This window comes from Staurois parvus, unplaced genomic scaffold, assembly GCF_062004578.1.
Source record: "Staurois parvus isolate SC_StPar_1 unplaced genomic scaffold, SC_StPar_1.0 ptg000863l, whole genome shotgun sequence".
Taxonomy (NCBI): Eukaryota; Metazoa; Chordata; class Amphibia; order Anura; family Ranidae; genus Staurois; species Staurois parvus.
The window spans coordinates 192844-214053 of record NW_028318659.1 but is presented as its reverse complement, the minus strand read 5'-3'; the positions used below and the strand labels follow the sequence as shown (position 1 = coordinate 214053).

The window sequence follows — 21210 nt, the reverse complement described above, 5'->3', positions numbered from 1 at the left end:
GAATGTGTCAGATTTGGCTTTTTGTTTCTTCACTTTTTTGTGTCATACCAATACAAACCCGAGAATGCCGAAACATTTGTAATTGCAACAATTTTCTGGTCGAAGTGGTGCGTTATCTGATAGAAATGCAGGGGTGACGATTTTATTGGCCTTGACTGTATAATGGCAGACGTGGTTGGTTGCTCGGTTATGGCTCCTCTCCTGCAGTATGCACCAGGGGCGCACTGACAACTCATGGGGCCCCCGGGCAATAGGGGATCATGGGGCCCCTGTGTCCTTGCCCAAACTCAATAAAGCCTATGAAAAAGGTACCAGGGGCATCTCATAGGGCTCCCTACTGACCCCGGGCCCTCGGGCAGTGCTGGAGTTTCCAAATGGTCAGTCTGCCCCTGGTATGCACACACGTGGTGTCATGGTGGCCTCGCTGGAACAGATCACAAGTGGTGAGAAGGGAGTGAACTTTGACTTACTATCCTTTGGTAAATAATTACAAGACACACAGGCAGAGTCCAATGATCAGTAGAGCGTTCACTACCCTACAGAGCTGCTTCATCTCCTACCGATGAATCATGGGCTTCTTATGTAGGAACCGCTCCAGTGGGAGGATGTGGAAAAATGGAAGTTTATGCATTTCAATGATCAGGTTGATATAAATAGAGCGATTAGTCCGTGTTAGGCCCCCTTCCACCTCATGTTTTCTTGGTGATTATAAATGTATATGGGAACGTTTAGTGTTTTTGCAAATACTATATATTATTTTACTATGGTTAGGGCTAAAAAAATAAAAAATATCAAATATTGTATATAAATATTGTGTCTTCTGAAAAAAGTAAAAAACCATACCCAAGCGCTCAAGTCCGTGCGCCTCCCAGAATCACAGTAACCGACACTTGTTGGGGTGCAGCCCTCTAATCGGGGAATCTTGAAAATACTAGAAGAAAGCAAAGAAGGGGTGCACTCTCCTCGCGCATTACCGTGATGAAAGGAAATTTATTTAAAATGACAAAAATGGATACTCACAAACAAAGGTTCATAAAACAAGCTGAAAATCAGTAGGACAGCGGTAATCTGACAATGGCGTATGCTAACGCGTTTCATGAGACATACTCCCTTCTTCAGAGCTAGAGCAACTGTACAAAGAGGCGACTTATATAGAGGAATCATTGTGTGTAACGGAACCAGACCTGTCCGCGCTTCCCTGTCCGAACACAGATCCACGGACACCACCGCTGACCACACAAGACTACAGGGCACAAGTCTGTATAAACATGGAACTCTTTATTTGAAACTCGAACTGGCTTTTTATACACTCAAGGAACAAATCCCCCCTCCCTGCATAATGTCACAGGGCGGGGCAATCTATACTTAGTGTCAGAGATGCGGGTGTGACCAGAGATGTGTGGACTGACACAGGGAAACACAGGCTCCAGATATGGTATAAACAAGACAATTTATTAAGACTAACAATACAAACATAAACGCAGTGCACCAAACCCCAAGCTAACACAAATACATACAACAAGGTGAAACAAACCCAAACCTAAACTGATACAGATACACAGGTACATACACATATAGAGCACAACGTAGTCAGGCAGGCCGGGTCGATAACTATCAGGCAGGTAGGTACAGGAGTAGCAGGCGGAGAGTAGTCAGGTCACGAGCCGGGTACAGCAACTAACGGACAGGTAGGTACAGGGGGTCAGGCAGAGAATGGTCAGGGTCACAAGCCAGGGATCAAACAGGAGAAGTCAGCAGAGGTCAGGATTAGGCAGGGTCGGCAACAAGTCAGGCAGAAACAGGAACAGGAATGCAGGTTACAAGGTACAGGGGCCCATGGAAAAACACACACCAAGGCACAGACTGCAGGTCTGGCCATCCCTTAAATACACCACCTGCAATCAGCCCCAGGTGATGGCTAATTGCTGAAGTGAACCTCTGATTGTTGAGAGCACCCGCTGGCCAGCCCTGGTACTGCAGCCCACAAGGCAGGTGAGTCCCACCACTATTGGCAAGTCCATTCCTGACACTTAGCAACAAGAGACACACACCAACACAAAGTCCCATCAGGAGGGCTGCTGAAAACACCCCCCACCAAGCCAATACACAAACATACATCCCATAATAGTTTGCTCCCAAGCAAGACACAATAGAACAATGGGACCACATTGCAGTAAACAATGAACAACCCCACACCCCACCTATACATGTCTACACAATAGCAAGACATTTCACCCTGTAACAAGCACAGGGTGACTTACACATAAGAGGGATATGGGGAGCTGAGACAGGGGTCTCCCCACCTCTCCAAAGGGGGTTGTGTTCCATGGGCCCCCCACCCAAAGTGACTCGCGTCACATTGTGTGTCTTCTGCTATCACACAAGAGGATGCTGCTTTGGTCTCCTCTGTTGTAAAAAATCCTATTGTATAGAGTTCTATAGCTCAAGCTGATATGTGCAAGCACAAGTCTATGTGTAAAAGCAGAGATTCCTCTCATATCGGGCAGAATCATCCAAGGTTTCATTCAGAGAGAGCAGGCCTCCCAGGATCACTAGTTGGGGTGCAGCCCTCTAAAGATCGGGGAATCTTGAAAATACTAGAAGAAAGCAAATAAGGGGTGCACTCTCCTCGTGCATTAAAGTGATAAAAGGAAATTTATTTAAAATGACAAAAATGGATACTCACAAACCAAAGTTCATAAAACAAGCTGAAAATCAGTAGGACAGTCCGACACAGCGGTAATCTGACAATGGGGTATGCTAACGTGTTTTGGGAGACATACTTCCTTCTTCAGAGCTAGAGCAACTGTACAAAGAGCCGACTTATATAGAGGAATCATTGTGTGCCTTCTGCTATCATACCAGAGCAGTGGTGGGCAACCTTTTTTTTCAACTGAGCCAAATCTCGCCAAAACCACGATTGAAATTTATTTTGAGAGCCACATTTTTAAAACTGAAAATACATCCCCCATATAGTAATTCATCCCCCATATAGTAATTCATCAACCATATAGTAATTCATCCCCCATATAGTAATTCATCCCCCCTATAGTAATTCATCCCCCATATAGTAATTCATCCCCCATAGTAATTCATCAACCATATAGTAATTCATCCCCCATATAGTAATTCATCCCCCCTATAGTAATTCATCCCCCATATAGTAATTCATCCCCCATAGTAATTCATCCCCCATATAGTAATTCATCCCCCATATAGTAATTCATCCCCCATAGTAATTCAACCCCCCATAGTAATTCATCCCCCATATAGTAATTCATCCCCCATATAGTAATTCATCCCCCATAGTAATTCATCCCCCATATAGTAATTCATCCCCCATATAGTAATTCATCCCCCATATAGTAATTCATCCCCCCATATAGTAATTCATCCCCCATATAGTAATTCATCCCCCATATAGTAATACATCCCCCATATAGTAATTCATCCCCCTTATAGTAATTCATCCCCCATAGTAATTCATCCCCCATATAGTAATTCATCCCCCATATAGTAATTCATCCCCCATATAGTAGTTCATCCCCCATATAGTAATTCATCCCCCATAGTAATTCATCCCCCATATAGTAATTCATCCCCCATAGTAATTCATCCCCCATATAGTAATTCATCCCCCCTATAGTAATTCATCCCCCATATAGTAGTTCATCCCCCATATAGTAATTCATCCCCCATAGTAATTCATCCCCCATATAGTAATTCATCCCCCATATAGTAATTCATCCCCCCTATAGTAATTCATCCCCCATATAGTAATTCATCCCCCATATAGTAATTCATCCCCCATATAGTAATTCATCCCCCCTATAGTAATTCATTCCCCATATAGTAATACATCCCCTATAGTAATTCATCCCCCCTATAGTAATTCATCCCCCATATAGTAGTTCATCCCCCATATAGTAATTCATCCCCCCTATAGTAATTCATCCCCCATATAGTAATTCATCCCCCATATTGTGTCAATTCACTTACCTTTGCTCCGCGCGTTCCTCTCGCCGTGTTCCCGCGCCGTTCCGGTCTTCAGGGCGGACTGTGAGAGGAGAGGATTTCGTCACGCTGCCCCGCCTACATCCTGACAGCCAATGTTTGCCATGCTCCGCGGGCCGGATTAAAAGGTCCGCCGGGCCGTATGCGGTCCGTAGTTTGCCCATTGCTGGGCTAGCTGCAGAGTCCTGACTTTTGGGGCGGCCGCCCGAGAGGAGGGAGGGGAGCGGGAGCTCGGCACACAGAAGAGCCGCATTAAAGTGTGCAAAGAGCCGCATGTGGCTCGCGAGCCGCGGCTTGCCGACCACTGTACCAGAGGATGCAGCTTTGGTCTCCTCTGTTGTAAAAAATCCTATTGTATAGAGTTCTGTAGCTCAAGCTGATATGCGGAAGCACAAGTCTATGTGTGAAAGCAGAGATTCCTCTCATATCGGGCAGCACCATCCAAGGTTTCATTCAGAGACAGCCAGCCCCAGTGCAGGCAGGTGCTGCTATGGCATCTCCTTAGATTACCAGTAGGGCTCTGGAAATCCTTGCTCATGTATTGCATGTTTATTTGTAAACCAGGAATTGTACACATAGAGTAGAAAAAAAACTCAACTTGTATAAACTTAAAAATGTAAAAAGGTACCCAAGTCATTATAGTTTTCCTTTAACTTTTTCATAACTAGAGTTCACAGGGGGCCCAAACCAAATTTTGCAAATAACTCCATGATCATTTTGTATACCTTTTTCCTCTGTCACAGCTGACACTAAATTCAGCGGGGTTGAGGAACTGGCATTACTTTTTTGGTCATGTTACAGTACATGGGGTTATCCACAGTGCTCCTAGCCTAGTGCATTGCTATACTGGATGAGGTCACAGTCTCCCCCATACTCAGAAGAGAAGGGGAGCATCACTGGCTGCACAGGAAGGGGTTTCGAGAGGGTCAGGGGGCCCATTAAAGAGGCACTGTCACTTTGTTCTGCGTGGACAAGGTGACTAAGCTCAAGATTAGTATCTGTTATTATCAGTTTTTAGGAACAGAACGCTGGTGCCGCTAGTCCAGGGGGGCGCCAGTTATTAATTCCTAAACTAATAAGGTGGGTGTGGCGGAAGGAATCCTTTCCCTCCCGGGTTGATTCTGTCCTGGTTTACCAGGTTTGTTCGGGGTGAAGGAAGGACTCTCACTAATGCCTTTCTAGAAGGAATGGGGCTGCATTTGTCTGGCTCGGGGCTGGAAGGTGCAAGGAGCACCAGGTGATGTGCCCCCTGGGGAAAACACTATGGGTTTGGGACCCTATTGAATTATTTGGAAAAATACTATATATAACTTTACGATGTATTGCTTGAAGGATCCTTTGTTTGGCTTGAACAACACAAGACTATATATTGTCTTTTAGAAGGCTGTGTTTGATGATCTGCCTGCTGTAGGCTTCTGATTTAAGCTGATGTTTATTGTATCTCATCCTCAGAAGTGGAGTCAGAAGTTTTTTTCTTTGTTGTAGGCTATAACCAAGCCAATGTGGTAATCCTGCACAGATCACTGGCTGACGATTTTGAAAAGTTCTGCCGAGCCAACAGTGGCCCCCTTCCCCTGTTATATCGCAGTGCCCCGGGTGAATGGAAGTGTCCGCCGCTGAGCACTGAGTCAGATATACGGTAAGCGTAAAAGGACATTTGTCTGCTGTGCTTCTTTAACCCCCTCCTGACTGCAATCTGCATATCAATGGTCCCCACCATTACATTACATTATTACATTACATTGAGTTTATATAGCGCCAAAGGGTTTGCTCAGCGCTGTACAATAGAGGGGGGGACAATACATGAAACATTACAGCAGCTACGAACAGCACACGAGGGGTAAGAGGGCCCTACTCTTTCGAGCGTACAATCTGGGAGGGAGGGGGTAGTGGTACAGGAGGAAGTGGCTGTGGGGGATGGAGTGGTAGGAGGAATGAAGGAGAGCAGCAGTTAGGTGAGGGTGGGGTAGGCTTCCCTGAAGAGGTGGGTTTTCAGGGAGCGCCTGAAGGTGAGGAGGGAAGGTGACAGTCTGATGGATTGGGGTAGTGAGTTCCAGAGGATGGGGGAGGACCTGGAGAAGTCTTGCAGACGTGCGTGTGAGGAGGAGACCAGGGAGCAAGATAGAAGGAGGTCCTGTGAAGAGCGAAGGGTACGGGTAGGGTGGTACTTGGGAATCAGGTCGGTGAGGTAGTTAGGGGCAGTGTTGTGAATGGCTTTGTAGGTCAGAGTGAGTAGTTTGAATTTGATGCGTTGGGCGATAGGGAGCCAGTGGAGGGAGAGGCAGAGGGGGGTGGCAGAGGTGGAGCAGCTGGTGAGGTGGATGAGTCTGGCAGCTGAGTTCAGGATGGTCTGAAGCGGGGAGAGCCTGCACTGGGGTTGGCCGGTGAGGAGGGAGTTGCAGTAGTCAAGGCGTGAGATAATCAGGGAGTGCACAAGTAGTTTAGCGGTGTCTGGGGTAAGGAAGGTGCGTATTTTGGCGATATTGCGGAGGTGGAGCCTGCATGTGTTTGTCAGTGATTTGACATGAGGTTGGAAGGAGAGGTTAGAGTCCAGAATGACCCCAAGGACTTTGGCTTGCGGGGCGGGATTGATGGTGGTGATGTTAGTAGTGATGGATAGGATGGGGGGGGGGGGCGCGGGCAGAAGGGAAGACGAGAAGCTCGGTTTTGGAGAGGTTGAGTTTGAGGAAATGGAGCGACATCCAGTCAGAGATGTCGTTTAGGAGTTTAGCTATCCCACCATAGTCGGGATACCGTAACGTTTGGTGATTTCTGAGGATCTGCAGTAAAAGGATCTCCCTTCTTCTCCTTCATCCATTCTGTTGATCTGTGCTTGCTCTACCTCTATCATTATCTGACCAGTCATCAGATGTTTCCACTACTATGCTGGTCACTGTTCTCTTTGCTGAAAGGGAAGCTATACCTGAAGACCTGCAGTGAAAGGATCTCCCTGCTTCTCCTTCATTCATTCTGTTGTTCTGTGCTTGCTCTACCTCTATCATTACCCCACCAGTCATCAGATGTTTCTACTACTATGCTGCTCTCTGTTCTCCTTGCTGGAGAGGAAGCTGTACCTGAAAACCTGCAGTGAAAGGATTTCCCTTCTTCTCCTTCATCCATTCTGTTGATCTGTGCTTGCTCTACCTCTATCATTACCCGATCAGACATCAGATGGTGCCGCTACTATGCTGCTCACTGTTCTCCTTGCTGGAAAAGAATCTGTACCTGAAGACCTGCGGTGAAAGGATCTCCCTGCTTCTGCTTCATCCATTCTGTTGATCTGTGCTTGCTCTACCTCTATCATTACCCCACCAGACATCAGATGTTGCCACTACTATGCTGCTCTCTGTTCTCCTTGCTGGATGGGAAGCTGTAGCTGCGGACCTGCAGAGCAAGGAATACCCTGCTTCTGCTTCATACTGTAGATCTGTGCTTTCTCTACCTCTATTATTATCTAACCAGTCATCAGATGTTGCCAATACTATGCTGCTCACTGTTCTCCTTGCTGGAGAGGAAGCTGTACTTGCGGATTTGCAGTGAAAGGATCTCCCTTCTTCTCCATCCATTCTGTTGATCTGTGCTTGCTCTACCTCTATCATTACCCGACCAGTCATCAGATGTTGCGACAACTATGCTGCTCACTGTTCTCCTTGCTGGAGGGGAAGCTGTACCTGAATACCTGTGGTGAATGGATCTCCCTTCTTCTCCTTCATCCATTCTGTTGATCTGTGCTTGCTCTACCTCTATCATTACCCCACCAGACATCAGATGTTGCCACTACTATGATGCTCACTGTTCTCCTTGCTGGAGAGGAAGCTGTATCTGAGGACCCACAGTGCGCGGATCTCCCTACTTCTAAATCATTCAATCTATGATTCTGTGCATCCTCCACCTTTCCTGCTACTTCTTGAAAATTCCTCCATTAGTTATTAGGGGGTCAGTTCTGATATGCCCTACATCTACAAAGATGGTCCCCTGCACACAGAGATGCAGTGCAGAACAAGATGGCAAGTCAGTAATGGGGAAAAGATTAGTTTCAGGGAGACCACTGGCAATGATGGTGACTAGTCCTTTGTCCTCTCCTTGCCTTTATTGGGCACAGCTTTCAAAGTTGAGGTCTTACCAGTATGCCACGGCTTAGTTTTTTTTAGATAAGGGTTCACGTAGCCCTTGTGATGGTCCCTCATGAAATATTTGAAGCTTGTTGGGTTTTGTTTGTAGGACGGACTGTCCCCTGTATCGGAGATATGAAAATGGCACCTTCACAGGAAGTCTCGCCAACCTTGAGAACTACTCCGAGCAGTTGAAGGACATGGTGACGTTTTATCTGGGCTGCAGCTTCTCTTTCGAAAGCACTGTGCAAAAACTTGGGGTGCCTGTGAGGAATGTGGAGCAGGGGCGTAACGTGAGCATGTACAAGGTAAGAGGCGGTGTGTTTAGGTGGGGCCCTATTTACTGATCACAGGTCCATCACGGCGTGTGAACGATGATGCCCTCTTATTGAATTCCATCCCTTTAGTTTTTGTGAGAATAGTTGTTTCTCTTCTGCAGACAGCCATCCCCTGTCACCAGGTGGGCAACTTCTCCTGCAATCTAGTGGTCACCATGCGGCCGATTCCTCAGGAGAAACTGGACTTAGCGGCCATTGCAACACAACCTATGAAACAGTATCATGGGGCCCCCATCCATATCGGCTCATCAGGTCAGTGGCTTGAGATTTGGGTTTTAGTGGTTTTAAGGGCTTTATACTTTATACTTTTAAGTGGTTCAATCTTTGCCTTTTCTGGTCAGGGCTACCATATTTTATTTTTTTTTAGTTAGCTAGATATGAAATCTTCTTTTCACATTAGTATTTAACCCCTTCGTGGCTAAGGGTAAAACAAATCTAAATGCCTAAGCACAATTTTGCAAAGTTAACAAGTGCTAGTAAAACCGCCCATATCATCACAACTACTTTGTACATCCAGGTGATATACCGCGTTTTTTTCAGGACAAATTGGGCTTTCATTTGGTGGGTAATGGTAATGGATATCTCCTGATTTTTTATTAGGAAAGGAAAACTGGCGAAATAGTAAAAAAAAAAATAATTTTTTTTATTTAGCTGTGTGTTTCTTGTTACTACCATAACCTACCACCAAAGAACAACCCAAAATAAATTTTCCAGCTCCTGACGATCACAGCAATACCATATATGTGTGTGTTATTTGTTGTTTGTACCCGGAGTACAGCCCAGAAACGATAGTGCGCATTTTGTTTTTTGTTTACCTAAAACACACTGACACCAACTGGCACTAATACCGAAAAAAAAAATCCTGACCTCTGACCCTGAACTTTTGACCTTGACTTTTGACCCTGACCTTGACCCAAACACTAACCCTGGCACTGAACTAGATCAAACCTTGATCTAGGTATTTTTTCTTTATTTTTTAGTTTATTTTTTTTATATTTATTTTTTTTTTTTTACAAACTTTTTTTTCCCTCTATGCCAGGAGTTAGAGAAATACAATGTATCTCTCTCCTCCATTCAAAGAGAGAGAAAACAAAAAACAAGGGGGTGGGCTGTACAGTGTCTGATCACTGTGATAGCCAATCAGAGGCTATCACAGCGATCATGTGACCCGAAATCGAGAGTCCCGGATCCCGATCGTTAGAATGGGACCCGGTGCTCTCAGTGACACCACGGTCTTTGCACTGGCGCGCTCCCAGCACAAAGACAGGTACGCAAATATGTGGCCCCCACAGAAAAAAAGCTCAGTTCTGTGTGTTACATCGGCGTCAAGGGGTTAATCTTTATTACTGTGCTGAGAGGAGTCTTTTCCATGTTTATGGGACTCCAATGATTCATCAAAATGGGGACCTCTTCCATATCAGATGGACCACTATGAGGTTACAAACAGAGAAGCAAAGCAAGCTTCCTTGTTGTGCTATCTCTTGAGCTAACCCCAAGTGCTCCCGGATTCCTTTGTCACGTATGAAATGTTTATTTGTCATACTAAGATTTTGTGTGTGCATTCCTATAAAAGTTAAAAAAAAAAATATAACAAACAGGTGAAAAATGAAAGAGCAATCCCCTGCTTCTCCCAATTTTTCAAGCAGCGCTGAGTTAAAAAAAAAAAGTTATTTTTCATGCGTGAAATAAGTGAAACCCCCCAACAAAGTCCAAAACAAAGTCTAAGTATAGTGCAGAAACATTTAAATGTTCTGTGAAATTGATCCGGTGATCACGGCATGGGACTGCGAAACACCTTTCGCTCTTGGCAGATACTCGCCAGATCACACTGCCTCTCATTTACATGATTGGCAGAAAGTGCTTAATGTAAATCCAAACATCATTGGGGGAACTAATACATGGCTCCTTCGCAGCTTAGAACAGTTCAAAACACATGTAAAGAAAAAAAGAGCAACCTCCAGTAATGTAGTATGCTAAAAACACTCCTTTTATTACGTTAAAATATCACTCACAATGCAAGCAAAAAAAAAACAAAAAACCCGCTCATCTCAAAACCATCGACATCAAATGTATAGGGCAGAGTAACTTCTGAGTCCGGTTTGTCACTTCTGGGTCTGGCTTTGATCTCACTTCTGGTTGCCGCGTAGTCGCTCCCCCTTTTGTGGGGGGTTTCCCTTGGTGCCCCTTCCCAGCTGTTTGTGGGCAATGGTTCTCCCAGCTAAAATGCCATGGTGGTGGTGGGGGGAACCCAATTATAGTGGCGGCAGCAGGGGCTGGGGGGTGTGCTGCTAGTGGTGGAGGGCATCCAATTTTAGTGTCAGGGGCTGTGGTGGTGGTGGGGAATGCCCAGTTTTAGTGGTGGTGGCGGGGGCTGGGGGGTGTGCTGCTGGTGGTGGAGGGCACCCAATTTTAGTGCCAGGGGCTGTGGTGGTGGTGGGGAATGCCCAGTTTTAGTGGTGGTGGCGGTGGCTGAGGGGTGTGCTGGTGGTGGTCACCCACTTTTAGTGGCAGGGGCTGGGGTGGTGGTGGTGGTGGGGAACGCCCAGTTTTAGTGGTGTTGGCGGGGGGCTGGAGGGTGTGCTGGTGATGGTGGGGGGCACCCAATTTTAGTGGCAGGGGCTGGGGTGGTGGGGAACGCCCAGTTTTAGTGGTGGTGGCGGGGTGGGGGGTGTGCTGGTGGTGGGCACCCAATTTTAGTGGCAGGGGCTGTGGTGGTGGTGGGGAATGCCCAGTTTTAGTGGTGGTGGCAGTGACTAGGGGGTGTGCTGGTGGTGGTCACCCAATTTTAGTGCCAGGGGCTGTGGTGGTGGTGGGGAATGCCCAGTTTTAGTGGTGGTGGCAGTGACTAGGGGGTGTGCTGGTGGTGGGCACCCAATTTTAGTGGCAGGGGCTGTGGTGGTGGTGGGGAATGCCCAGTTTTAGTGGTGGTGGTGGTGGCTGAGGGGTGTGCTGGTGGTGCACCCACATTTAGTGGCAGGGGCTGGGGTGGTGGTGGGGAACGCCCAGTTTTAGTTGTGTTGGCGGGGGGCTGGGGGGTGTGCTGGTGATGGTGGGGGGCACCCAATTTTAGTGGCAGGGGCTGGGGTGGTGGTGGTGGGGAACGCCCAGTTTTAGTGGTGGTGGCGGGGTGGGGGGTGTGCTGGTGGTGGTGGTGGGCACCAAATTTTAGTGGCAGGGGCTGTGGTGGTGGTGGGGAATGCCCAGTTTTAGTGGTGGTGGCAGTGACTAGGGGGTGTGCTGGTGGTGGTCACCCAATTTTAGTGGCAGGGGCCTGGGTGGTGGTGGTGAACGCTCAGTTTTAGTGGTGTTGGCGGGGGCTGGGGGGGTGTGCTGGTGGTGGTGGGGGGCACCCAATTTTAGTGGCCGAAGCAGGGGCCAGAGTGCTGGTGGTGGTGGGGAGTGCCCAATTTTAGTGTTAGGGCAGCACAAGAGGTAAATACACCACTGGAAAAGCCTGTCCTCTGCCAGCATCCTATACTGCAGCAGTCTTGCTCAGAGTGTGGAAGCAGTGGTCTCAATGCAGAGGTCCGACACACCTCAAGCTGGGTCAGACCTATAGCTCTGTGATCAGCAAAGCTCCTAATCACCACTGATTGCTGAGCTCTAGCTCTGAATTAGCAAGGGGGGGACCTCACTGTTTTGGACCTCGCCAGAGAGACTACTGCTTCTCACAGAGATGCTGACAGAGAACAGACTTTTGTTATGATGCTCCAGGAATTTAACCCCTTGGCGCCGGTGCCTCCTGGCCCTCTAAGGGTTTCAGAAGCTGGGAGGCGGGGCGGGGTTTTTGGGTCACAGCGGTCACATATTCGGGAAAGGTCCTGATCGAAAGAGGAGATCGGGACCTTTCCATGAGTACTGGACATGTGTGCTGGGAGCGCGCAGGGCACTCGCTCTCAACAGATATGTTTTTCTTAATTGCACGCAAATGTGCGGCCGCTCGGTGTCAAGGCCCAGATGCTGGGAGGCTGCACATTTGCGTGCGGCCGGCGCCAAGAGGTTAAACTGAACGTTCAGTTGGGCTTTTAGTATCTGATGGTCAGATAACCTCTGGTAGCTATCACCTCTTCATAAAAAAATAAATTGTATTAACCTAAATATATTAACTTGACCCGTAGAGGGTCAGCTTTTTGTAACAAACTCCTTTCGGATACACTGAAGCTTCATTTTTTTTTTTTTTAATTCAATCAGTGAGTTGAACAAAAAAAGTGAATAAATCGGCTATGTGGATGGGGGAATCTTTCCCGCTGAGCTATTGTGTTCTGGTGGCGAGGAGACTTCGCCACCATCAGAATACATTGATCAGTGCTCTCGGCTACAGCTGGCGGCACTAATCGTTTGGAAAAAAATCTGATAGGCTGGTTATGCAGAAGTTGATTGGTAGATCGACTTCTGCACAACCAGCCTGCCTGTCAGGGACTGCGGGTCTCGTCGCGGCGCACAGATCTGCGCATGCGCAGATTGCCTAGGCACACTAATATGCAGGCACTAAGACCTGGGCGTCCGCGGTGGCAATTGCGTCCACGCATGCGCACGCGGGTGCACGCCTGGCACCAATGGCGGTGCAGGGCGCACTATTTAAACTGGCCAGGCGGTGATCAAGTTGCCGCAAGGTCTAGTTCCTGTTCCTGTGTTTCTGAAGTATGTTCCTGTTCCCGATCCTGCTTGTCCTGATAGTTGTTGACCTTCTCCTGCTCTGACCCCCCGGCTCGTCCCTGACTACTCTTCTGCCTGTTGTTATATTTACTGGACCTCCCGTTGCTGAACCCTGGCTCGTGACCCAGCTACTCTCTGTTTACTGTTTGGTACCTACCTGCCACCACTGTTGCCGACCCAGCTAGTCTGACTACGCTCACTCCTGACTGTCATCCATCCATCCTGCTCAGGACCTGGACTTGTCCGCCTCTTCACTTCAGGCTCACCCCTGACACATACCCTCAATAGGGACCCCTCTACCACAGTTGGGTGCACTCAGGGGTCGCGACCTGGTTTCAGTCTCGCACCAAGTCCATCCCCACCATCAGGGGCTCTGGTGAAAAGGCAGACTGGGACTTAGACTCTGCGTCCTGGGGAATCCCATTCTTTGGATCACCAGAGATCCCGCTGGGCGGTGTCTGACACTGCCCATACATGGACCGAAATTTGTCCGGTTCAGCAGGGAATTTCGACCTATGTACTGTATGGCTGACCTAAGCCGTATTATTATAGGAATTAATAGTAACTGTACAGCTGCAAACTGTCCTATTTCCCCGTACCTCTGACTCACAATGGGTGCATGCCCAAAAACGCATCTCTGCTCATCTGTGCAGCTTATGAAGTAGAAATTAATGGGCTGCACACTGATGCCTTCACTGAAGTAGAACCAGTTTTAATATAATAAAGGATTCCTAAAATGTAATCTCCCCTGATGACATCATTTATGACAAAACGCGTAGAGCAGAGCTGGAATTTGTGACGTCACCACGCATGCACGAATGTGATTGGAATTCTAGGAATTGTAGTTCCCTGGATGCCGATCATTGTATACAGAGTTACTCTAGTGGAGTTTGTGTGGATGGTGGAGAAACGGTGCATCACAGATTTCTATTGGGTGGCCATACATGTACAAGCGTGTTTTGATTTTTCATACATTGAGAGTCATATGTGCTCTGGTACTATCATACATGTGTTGTTTGCAGGGAACATACAATGTTACACATATGAAGCTGGTCTGGATTCATGAAGACCTTCTGTGTGAATACAAGAACCAAGTCTATTGGTGTTGGACTTCTGTTTATTGTTTGGTGCACTGACTATTCTTAAGCTCTTTATTGGATTTTCTGTCCATTTTTCCCTAATATTTTTTGATTTATGTCTGTGGATGTATATTTATGTATTTGATTGTAAGGCACTTAACTATTTTTAAGCGTGACAGGTTGTTGATACTGTGACATGTAAACTCACCTGTCCACTTTCCGCTTCAACGTGTTTCACCCACTAAGGGCTTCATGGAGACAGCGGGAGGTGGACAGGCGTTGCACGTCCTACAGTATATTTATGGTATTAAATCTGGTTTTATTATTATAGTAAAGCTGCATTCTTATTACAATTTTTTATACAATCCAAATGTCCTGACCTGTACTTGTGTACGTCTTTTTCTAGATCTTCTAGGTATTAAGGATCTTCAGAGAGCAGATTATGGTGATCCAGTAGAGGCTCAGCCAGGGGATGTCCCCGTCTTCTGGGCTTGTGGTGTCACTGGTGTGGAAGCGGTAATGAGCTGCAGTATGTATCATGGTATTCTCACGTCATACAATTTGTTCCTTAATGTAGCCGTCTTCTTGAACGTTGACCTATCTCCCCAGCTAATTTGCCCTTATAAAATGTCTTCAAAACACAGCGAGAAATGTTCACAAATACATTGTTATCCCCATAAGACTAGGTAATAGACTCCCCTCCTTGCTGTGTTGAATCCCCATGTGTGCTTCTTCCTCCTATTACTTGTTGTCTGCTTTTGCAAATAAAGTAATGAAACGGGTTTAGGTACAGTCAGGTCCATAAATATTGGGACATGGACACAATTCTAACATTTTTGGCTCTATACTCCACCACAATGGATTTGAAATGAAAGGAACAAGATGTGTTTTAACTGCAGACTGCCAGCTTTAATTTGAGGGTATTTACATCCAAATCAGGTGAACGGTGTAGGAATTACAACAGTTTGCATATGTGCCTCCCACTTGTTAAGGGACCAAAAGTAATAGGACAATTGGCTTCTCTGCTGTTCCATGGCTAGGTGTGTGTTATTCCCTCATTATCCCAATTAAAATGAACAGATAAAAGGTCCAGAGTTCATTTCAAGTGTGCTGTTTGCATTTGGAATCTGTTGCTGCAACGGTGGAGCACTATTCCTCCTACTGACATCGAACGGCAGGGCACTGTTCCTCCCACTGATACCAATGATAGGGCACTATTCCTCCCACTGACATCCAACGGTGGGGCACTATTCCTCCCACTGATACCAATGATGGGGCACTATTCCTCCTACTGACATCCAACGGTGGGGCACTATTCCTCCCACTGATACCAATGATGGGGCACTATTCCTCCCACTGATACCAATGATGGGGCACTATTCCTCCCACTGACACCAATGATGGGGCACTATTCCTCCCACTGACATCCAACGGTGGGGCACTATTCCTCCCACTGATACCAATGATGGGGCACTATTCCTCCCACTGATACCAATGATGGGGCACTATTCCTCCCACTGACACCAATGATGGGGCACTATTCCTCCCACTGATACCAATGATGGGGCACTATTCCTCCCACTGATACCAATGATGGGGCACTATTCCTCCCACTGATACCAATGATGGGGCACTATTCCTCCCACTGATACCAATGATGGGGCACTATTCCTCCCACTGACACCAATGATGGGGCACTATTCCTCCCACTGATACCAATGATGGGGCACTATTCCTCCACTGATACTAATGATGGGGCACTATTCCTCCTACTGACATCCAACGGTGGGGCACTATTCCTCCCACTGACATCCAACAGTGGGGCACTACTCCCACTGACATCCAATGGTGGGGCACTATTCCTCCCACTGACATCCAACGGTGGGGCACTATTCCTCCCACTGATACCAATGATGGGGCACTATTCCTCCTACTGACATCCAACGGTGGGGCACTATTCCTCCCACTGATACCAATGATGGGGCACTATTCCTCCCACTGATACCAATGATGGGGCACTATTCCTCCCACTGACACCAATGATGGGGCACTATTCCTCCCACTGACATCCAACGGTGGGGCACTATTCCTCCCACTGATACCAATGATGGGGCACTATTCCTCCCACTGATACCAATGATGGGGCACTATTCCTCCCACTGACACCAATGATGGGGCACTATTCCTCCCACTGATACCAATGATGGGGCACTATTCCTCCCACTGACACCAATGATGGGGCACTATTCCTCCCACTGATACCAATGATGGGGCACTATTCCTCCCACTGATACCAATGATGGGGCACTATTCCTCCCACTGACACCAATGATGGGGCACTATTCCTCCCACTGATACCAATGATGGGGCACTATTCCTCCACTGATACTAATGATGGGGCACTATTCCTCCTACTGACATCCAACGGTGGGGCACTATTCCTCCCACTGACATCCAACAGTGGGGCACTACTCCCACTGACATCCAATGGTGGGGCACTATTCCTCCTACTGACATCCAACGGTGGGGCACTACTCCTCCCACTGACATCCAATGGTGGGGCACTATTCCTCCTATTGACATCCAACTGTGGGGCACTATTCCTCCCACTGACATACAACAATGGGGCACTTTTCCTCCCACTGATACCAATGATGGGGCACTATTCCTCCCACTGATACCAATGACGGGGCACTATTCCTCCCACTGACACCAATGATGGGGCACTATTCCTCCCACTGATACCAATGATGGGGCACTATTCCTCCCACTGATACCAATGATGGGGCACTATTCCTCCCACTGACATCCAACGGTGGGGCACTATTCCTCCTACTGACATCCAAAGGTGAGGCACTACTCCTCCCACTGACATCCAACAGTGGGGCACTATTCCTCCCACTGATACCAATGATGGGGAACTATTCCTCCCACTGACATCCAACGATGTGGCACTAATCTTCCCACTGACATCCAATAATGGGGCACTATTCCTCCCACTGATACCCAATTCTGAGGCTCCATTCCTCCCGTTGACACCCAAAGATGAGGCATTGTTCCTCCTACTGACATTCAACAGTGGGGCACTATTCCTTCCACTGACATCCAATGATGGGGCACTATTCCTCCCACTGACATCCAATGATGGGGCACTATTCCTCCCACTGACATCCAATGATGGGGCACTATTCCTCCCACTGACATCAATGATGGGGCACTATTCCCCCAACTGACACCAATGATGGGGCACTATTCCCCCAACTGACACCAAGGATGGGGCATTATTTACTCCCACTGATTACCAGGACACTTTTTACTCTCACTGGCAACAGGCCGGCCCATCTAAAGTCTGGAGGACACCAAAATGGCCCTTTGTTTAGAAAGTTTGGAGATCCTTGATCTAGAGCATAGATGCTGGTACTTCAAGGTATGGAGGAGCATGTGACTTCCTTCCCGTCCTCCCAGTGTGACCGTACTGGTGTTTGGTGATCCGACAGTACCGTCTTCTTGCTGAATTGGCTCTGGCTCCTGGCTGCGACATCTGCCATAGTGAAAACCTCTAGATCTTAGGCCTCATTTACACACTGATTTAATGTCTGTGGCAAGCATGTGCAGACACTTCAGTAGTGGTTCCAGCTGCCAGGAAGCCTGTACAAAGCTGTGGTTCCAGCTGCAACACTCTGCAGATTAGCCTTAGATTGAGGCTGAGTTCCTTTCCTCTTCTCTTTTTGAGAATTTAATATTGAAATATATATTTAAATATTTTTAAGACGTTTAAATGGAAAAAGTATTATCATCATTACTATTATTATGATTAGCATCAGTAGTAATAGTAGTAGTGGCAGTAATAATATTTATTTTAAATATTTTTTGCCATTTAAATATTTGTAAAATATTTAAATATGTAGTAAAATATTAGTTTAAAATTATATTATTTCAAATGTTTTAGAAAATATTTCATTTTTATGTGGTTGATGATGATAATGATGATGATATTGTTGAATAAGTTCAATTATTCAAGTCAAAATTCATGCGTGGGTGGAGCGCATCCCTGTTCTTTTGATGTAATTCCCACAAAGAGGCCAGAGTAAAAAGGTGTAAGCGACATATCAGGCTATTATAACTGAGTTTGGAGAAGGAGGAAGAAGTACGGTGTGTGCACAGATGTAATCCTTGGCGCAGAATCACCCACCACCTCTAGACCCGGAGCACGGCCCCTAGAATTGAATATGGGCAGAGATTCCTTGCTGCTTCCTGATTTGCTAAAACTCTTTTGCTATGGTGCTCTAGTACTACAGTTGGTGGTTGGGGTTTGTCAGCTACATTGAGAGAAGCAGGACAGAGCACAATAGGGAGAAATTAATGGGGTGGATTCTACTTTGCAGCCTCCTGATAGGCTATCTCTGGCTTTCTGTCTCACCCCCTCTCTCTCTCCTCTCTCACCTCCTTCTCTCACACCTTTCTCTCTCCACTCTCTTTCTTCCCCTCTCGCTCTCATCCCCCCCTCTCTCACCTCCCCCCTCTCTCTCACCACCCTTATCTCTTTCACCTCCCCCCTCTCTCTCACCACCCTTCTGTCTCTCTCCCCCCCTCTCTCTCTACCTTTCTCTCACCCCTCTTCCTCTCTCTCACCCCTCTTCCTCTCTCTCACCACTCTTCCTCTCTCTCTCTCACCCCCTCTCTCACCCCATCTCTCTCCCCACTCTCTCTCTCCCCCTCTCGCTCTATCCCCACACACTCTCTCTCTCCCCCTCTCTTTCTCACCCCCTCTCTTACCTCCCTCTCCCTCTCACCTCCTTTCTCCCACTCACCCCCCCTCTCCCTCTCACCCCCTCTCAACAGAAGCCCACCTTAGAAGATATACTAACCAACCGCTCCCCTCCACACCCCCCTCTCTCTCTCAACCCCCTCTCAACAGAAGCCCACCATAGAAGACATAAGGAACACCCACCTTTCTCTCTCTCACTCCCCTTTCTCTCTCTCCCCTCTCTCTCAACCCCTCTCCCCCTCCCTCTCTCACCCCTCTTCCTCTCTCTCACCCCTCTTCCTCTCTCTCTCTCACCCCCTCTCTCTCACCCCCTCTCTCACCCCATCTCTCTCCCCACTTTCTCTCTCCCCCTCTCGCTCTATCCCCACACACTCTCTCTCTCCCCCTCTCTTTCTCACCCCCTATCTTACCTCCCTCTCTCTCTCACCTCCTTTCTCCCACTCACCCCCCCTCTCCCTCTCACCCAATCTCAACAGAAGCCCACCTTAGAAGATATACTAACCAACCCCTCCCCTCCACACCCCCCTCTCTCTCTCAACCCCCTCTCAACAGAAGCCCACCATAGAAGACATAAGGACCACCCACCTTTCTCTCTCTCACTCCCCTTTCTCTCTCTCCCCTCTCTCTCAACCCCTCTCCCCCTCCCTCTCTCACCCCTCTTCCTCTCTCTCACCCCTCTTCCTCTCTCTCTCTCACCCCCCTCTCTCTCACCCCCTCTCTCACCCCATCTCTCTCCCCACTCTCTCTCTCCCCCTCTCGCTCTATCCCCACACACTCTCTCTCTCCCCCTCTCTTTCTCACCCCCTCTCTTACCTCCCTCTCCCTCTCACCTCCTTTCTCCCACTCACCCCCCTCTCCCTCTCACCCCCACTCAACAGAAGCCCACCTTAGAAGATATACTAACCAACCCCTCCCCTCCCCACACCCACCACTCTCTCTCAACTCCCTCTCAACAGAAGCCCACCATAGAAGACATAAGAACCTCCCACCTCTCTTTCTCTCACTCCCCTTTCTCTCTCTCCCCTCTCTCCCCCTCCCTCTGTCACCACTCTATCTCTGATCACCTCTCTCTTTCTCACCCCCCTCTCTATTTAATTTAATTTGTTTTAACAAAAAAAAGTGCCTTTTCATTTTATATATTTGCATAAAAAGGCCTGAGCACCAGACCCATGACGCTCCTAATTTGGTCCTCTATGACAGCTTGTATCATTGTAACGATCTAATCTGTACATTTTGATGGTTTCCTTTGTCTCGGTCTCAGAATCTCCCCTGGCATTCACGCATTCTCCTGGCTGTATGTTCATCACGGATATAAAGAATGAGGATGCACCGGAGTCCAACTGCGGCCAGACCCCTCTGGTCATTCAGATCTCCTCTGATCCCCTACACTACAGTCTGGTGTCACAGCGGGCAGCAGACAGGATCCGAGCACTGGAGAAAATCATCGGAGTGGATCCAGGTAAATGCCACAATGACGGTGATCAACACAAACGATTTGAAAAGAAGAACGGGAACAAACTTTGTCAAATGCAGTAAAGCAAAATGCAGTTCTATCACTATTCTTGACAAATAGGCCCCAGTGTGCTAATTTATTTATTTATTTCAGGTACTTACATAGCGATGTCAATTTCTGCAGCGCTTTACATATATATTGTACATTCACATCAGTCCCTAACCCTCAAGGGGTGTACAATCTAAGGTCCCTAACCCTCAAGGGGCGTACAATCTAAGGTCCCTAACCCTCAAGGGGCGTACAATCTAAGGTCCCTAACCCTCAAGGGGCGTACAATCTAAGGTCCCTAACCCTCAAGGGGCGTACAATCTAAGGTCCCTAACCCTCAAGGGGCGTACAATCTAAGGTCCCTAACCCTCAAGGGGCGTACAATCTAAGGTCCCTAACCCTCAAGGGGCGTACAATCTAAGGTCCCTAACCCTCAAGGGACGTACAATCTAAGGTCCCTAACCCTCAAGGGGCGTACAATCTAAGGTCCCTAACTCACATTCATATACAAGGGCCAATTTAGACAGGATGCAATTAACCTACCAGCTTGTCTTTGGAGTGTGCGAGGAAACCGGAGTACCCGGAGGAAACCCACGCAGGCACAGGGAGAGCATGCAAACTCTAGGCAGGTGGTGCCATGGCTGGGATTCAAACCAACGACCCGAGTACTGCCAGGTGGAAGTACTAACCATTTAGCCCCTGTGCTGCCCAATAAAGTAGTTATATTATGTTAAAGTGTAAT

The 21210-nt window shown here is 47.7% G+C and overlaps 1 protein-coding gene across 2 annotated transcripts in view; it reads left to right on the top strand.

The window, feature by feature from the left end:
* DGLUCY (D-glutamate cyclase) overlaps positions 1-21210 on the top strand; it is a 44770-nt gene that overhangs the window by 6277 nt on the left and 17283 nt on the right. For both annotated transcript variants that reach the window (XM_089655711.1, XM_089655710.1), the window contains exons 3-7: positions 5500-5653; positions 8236-8434; positions 8566-8716; positions 14606-14728; positions 20229-20426. In XM_089655711.1, coding sequence (XP_089511837.1) covers positions 5500-5653; positions 8236-8434; positions 8566-8716; positions 14606-14728; positions 20229-20426 — 825 coding nt within the window. The remainder of the gene's footprint in view (positions 1-5499; positions 5654-8235; positions 8435-8565; positions 8717-14605; positions 14729-20228; positions 20427-21210) is intronic.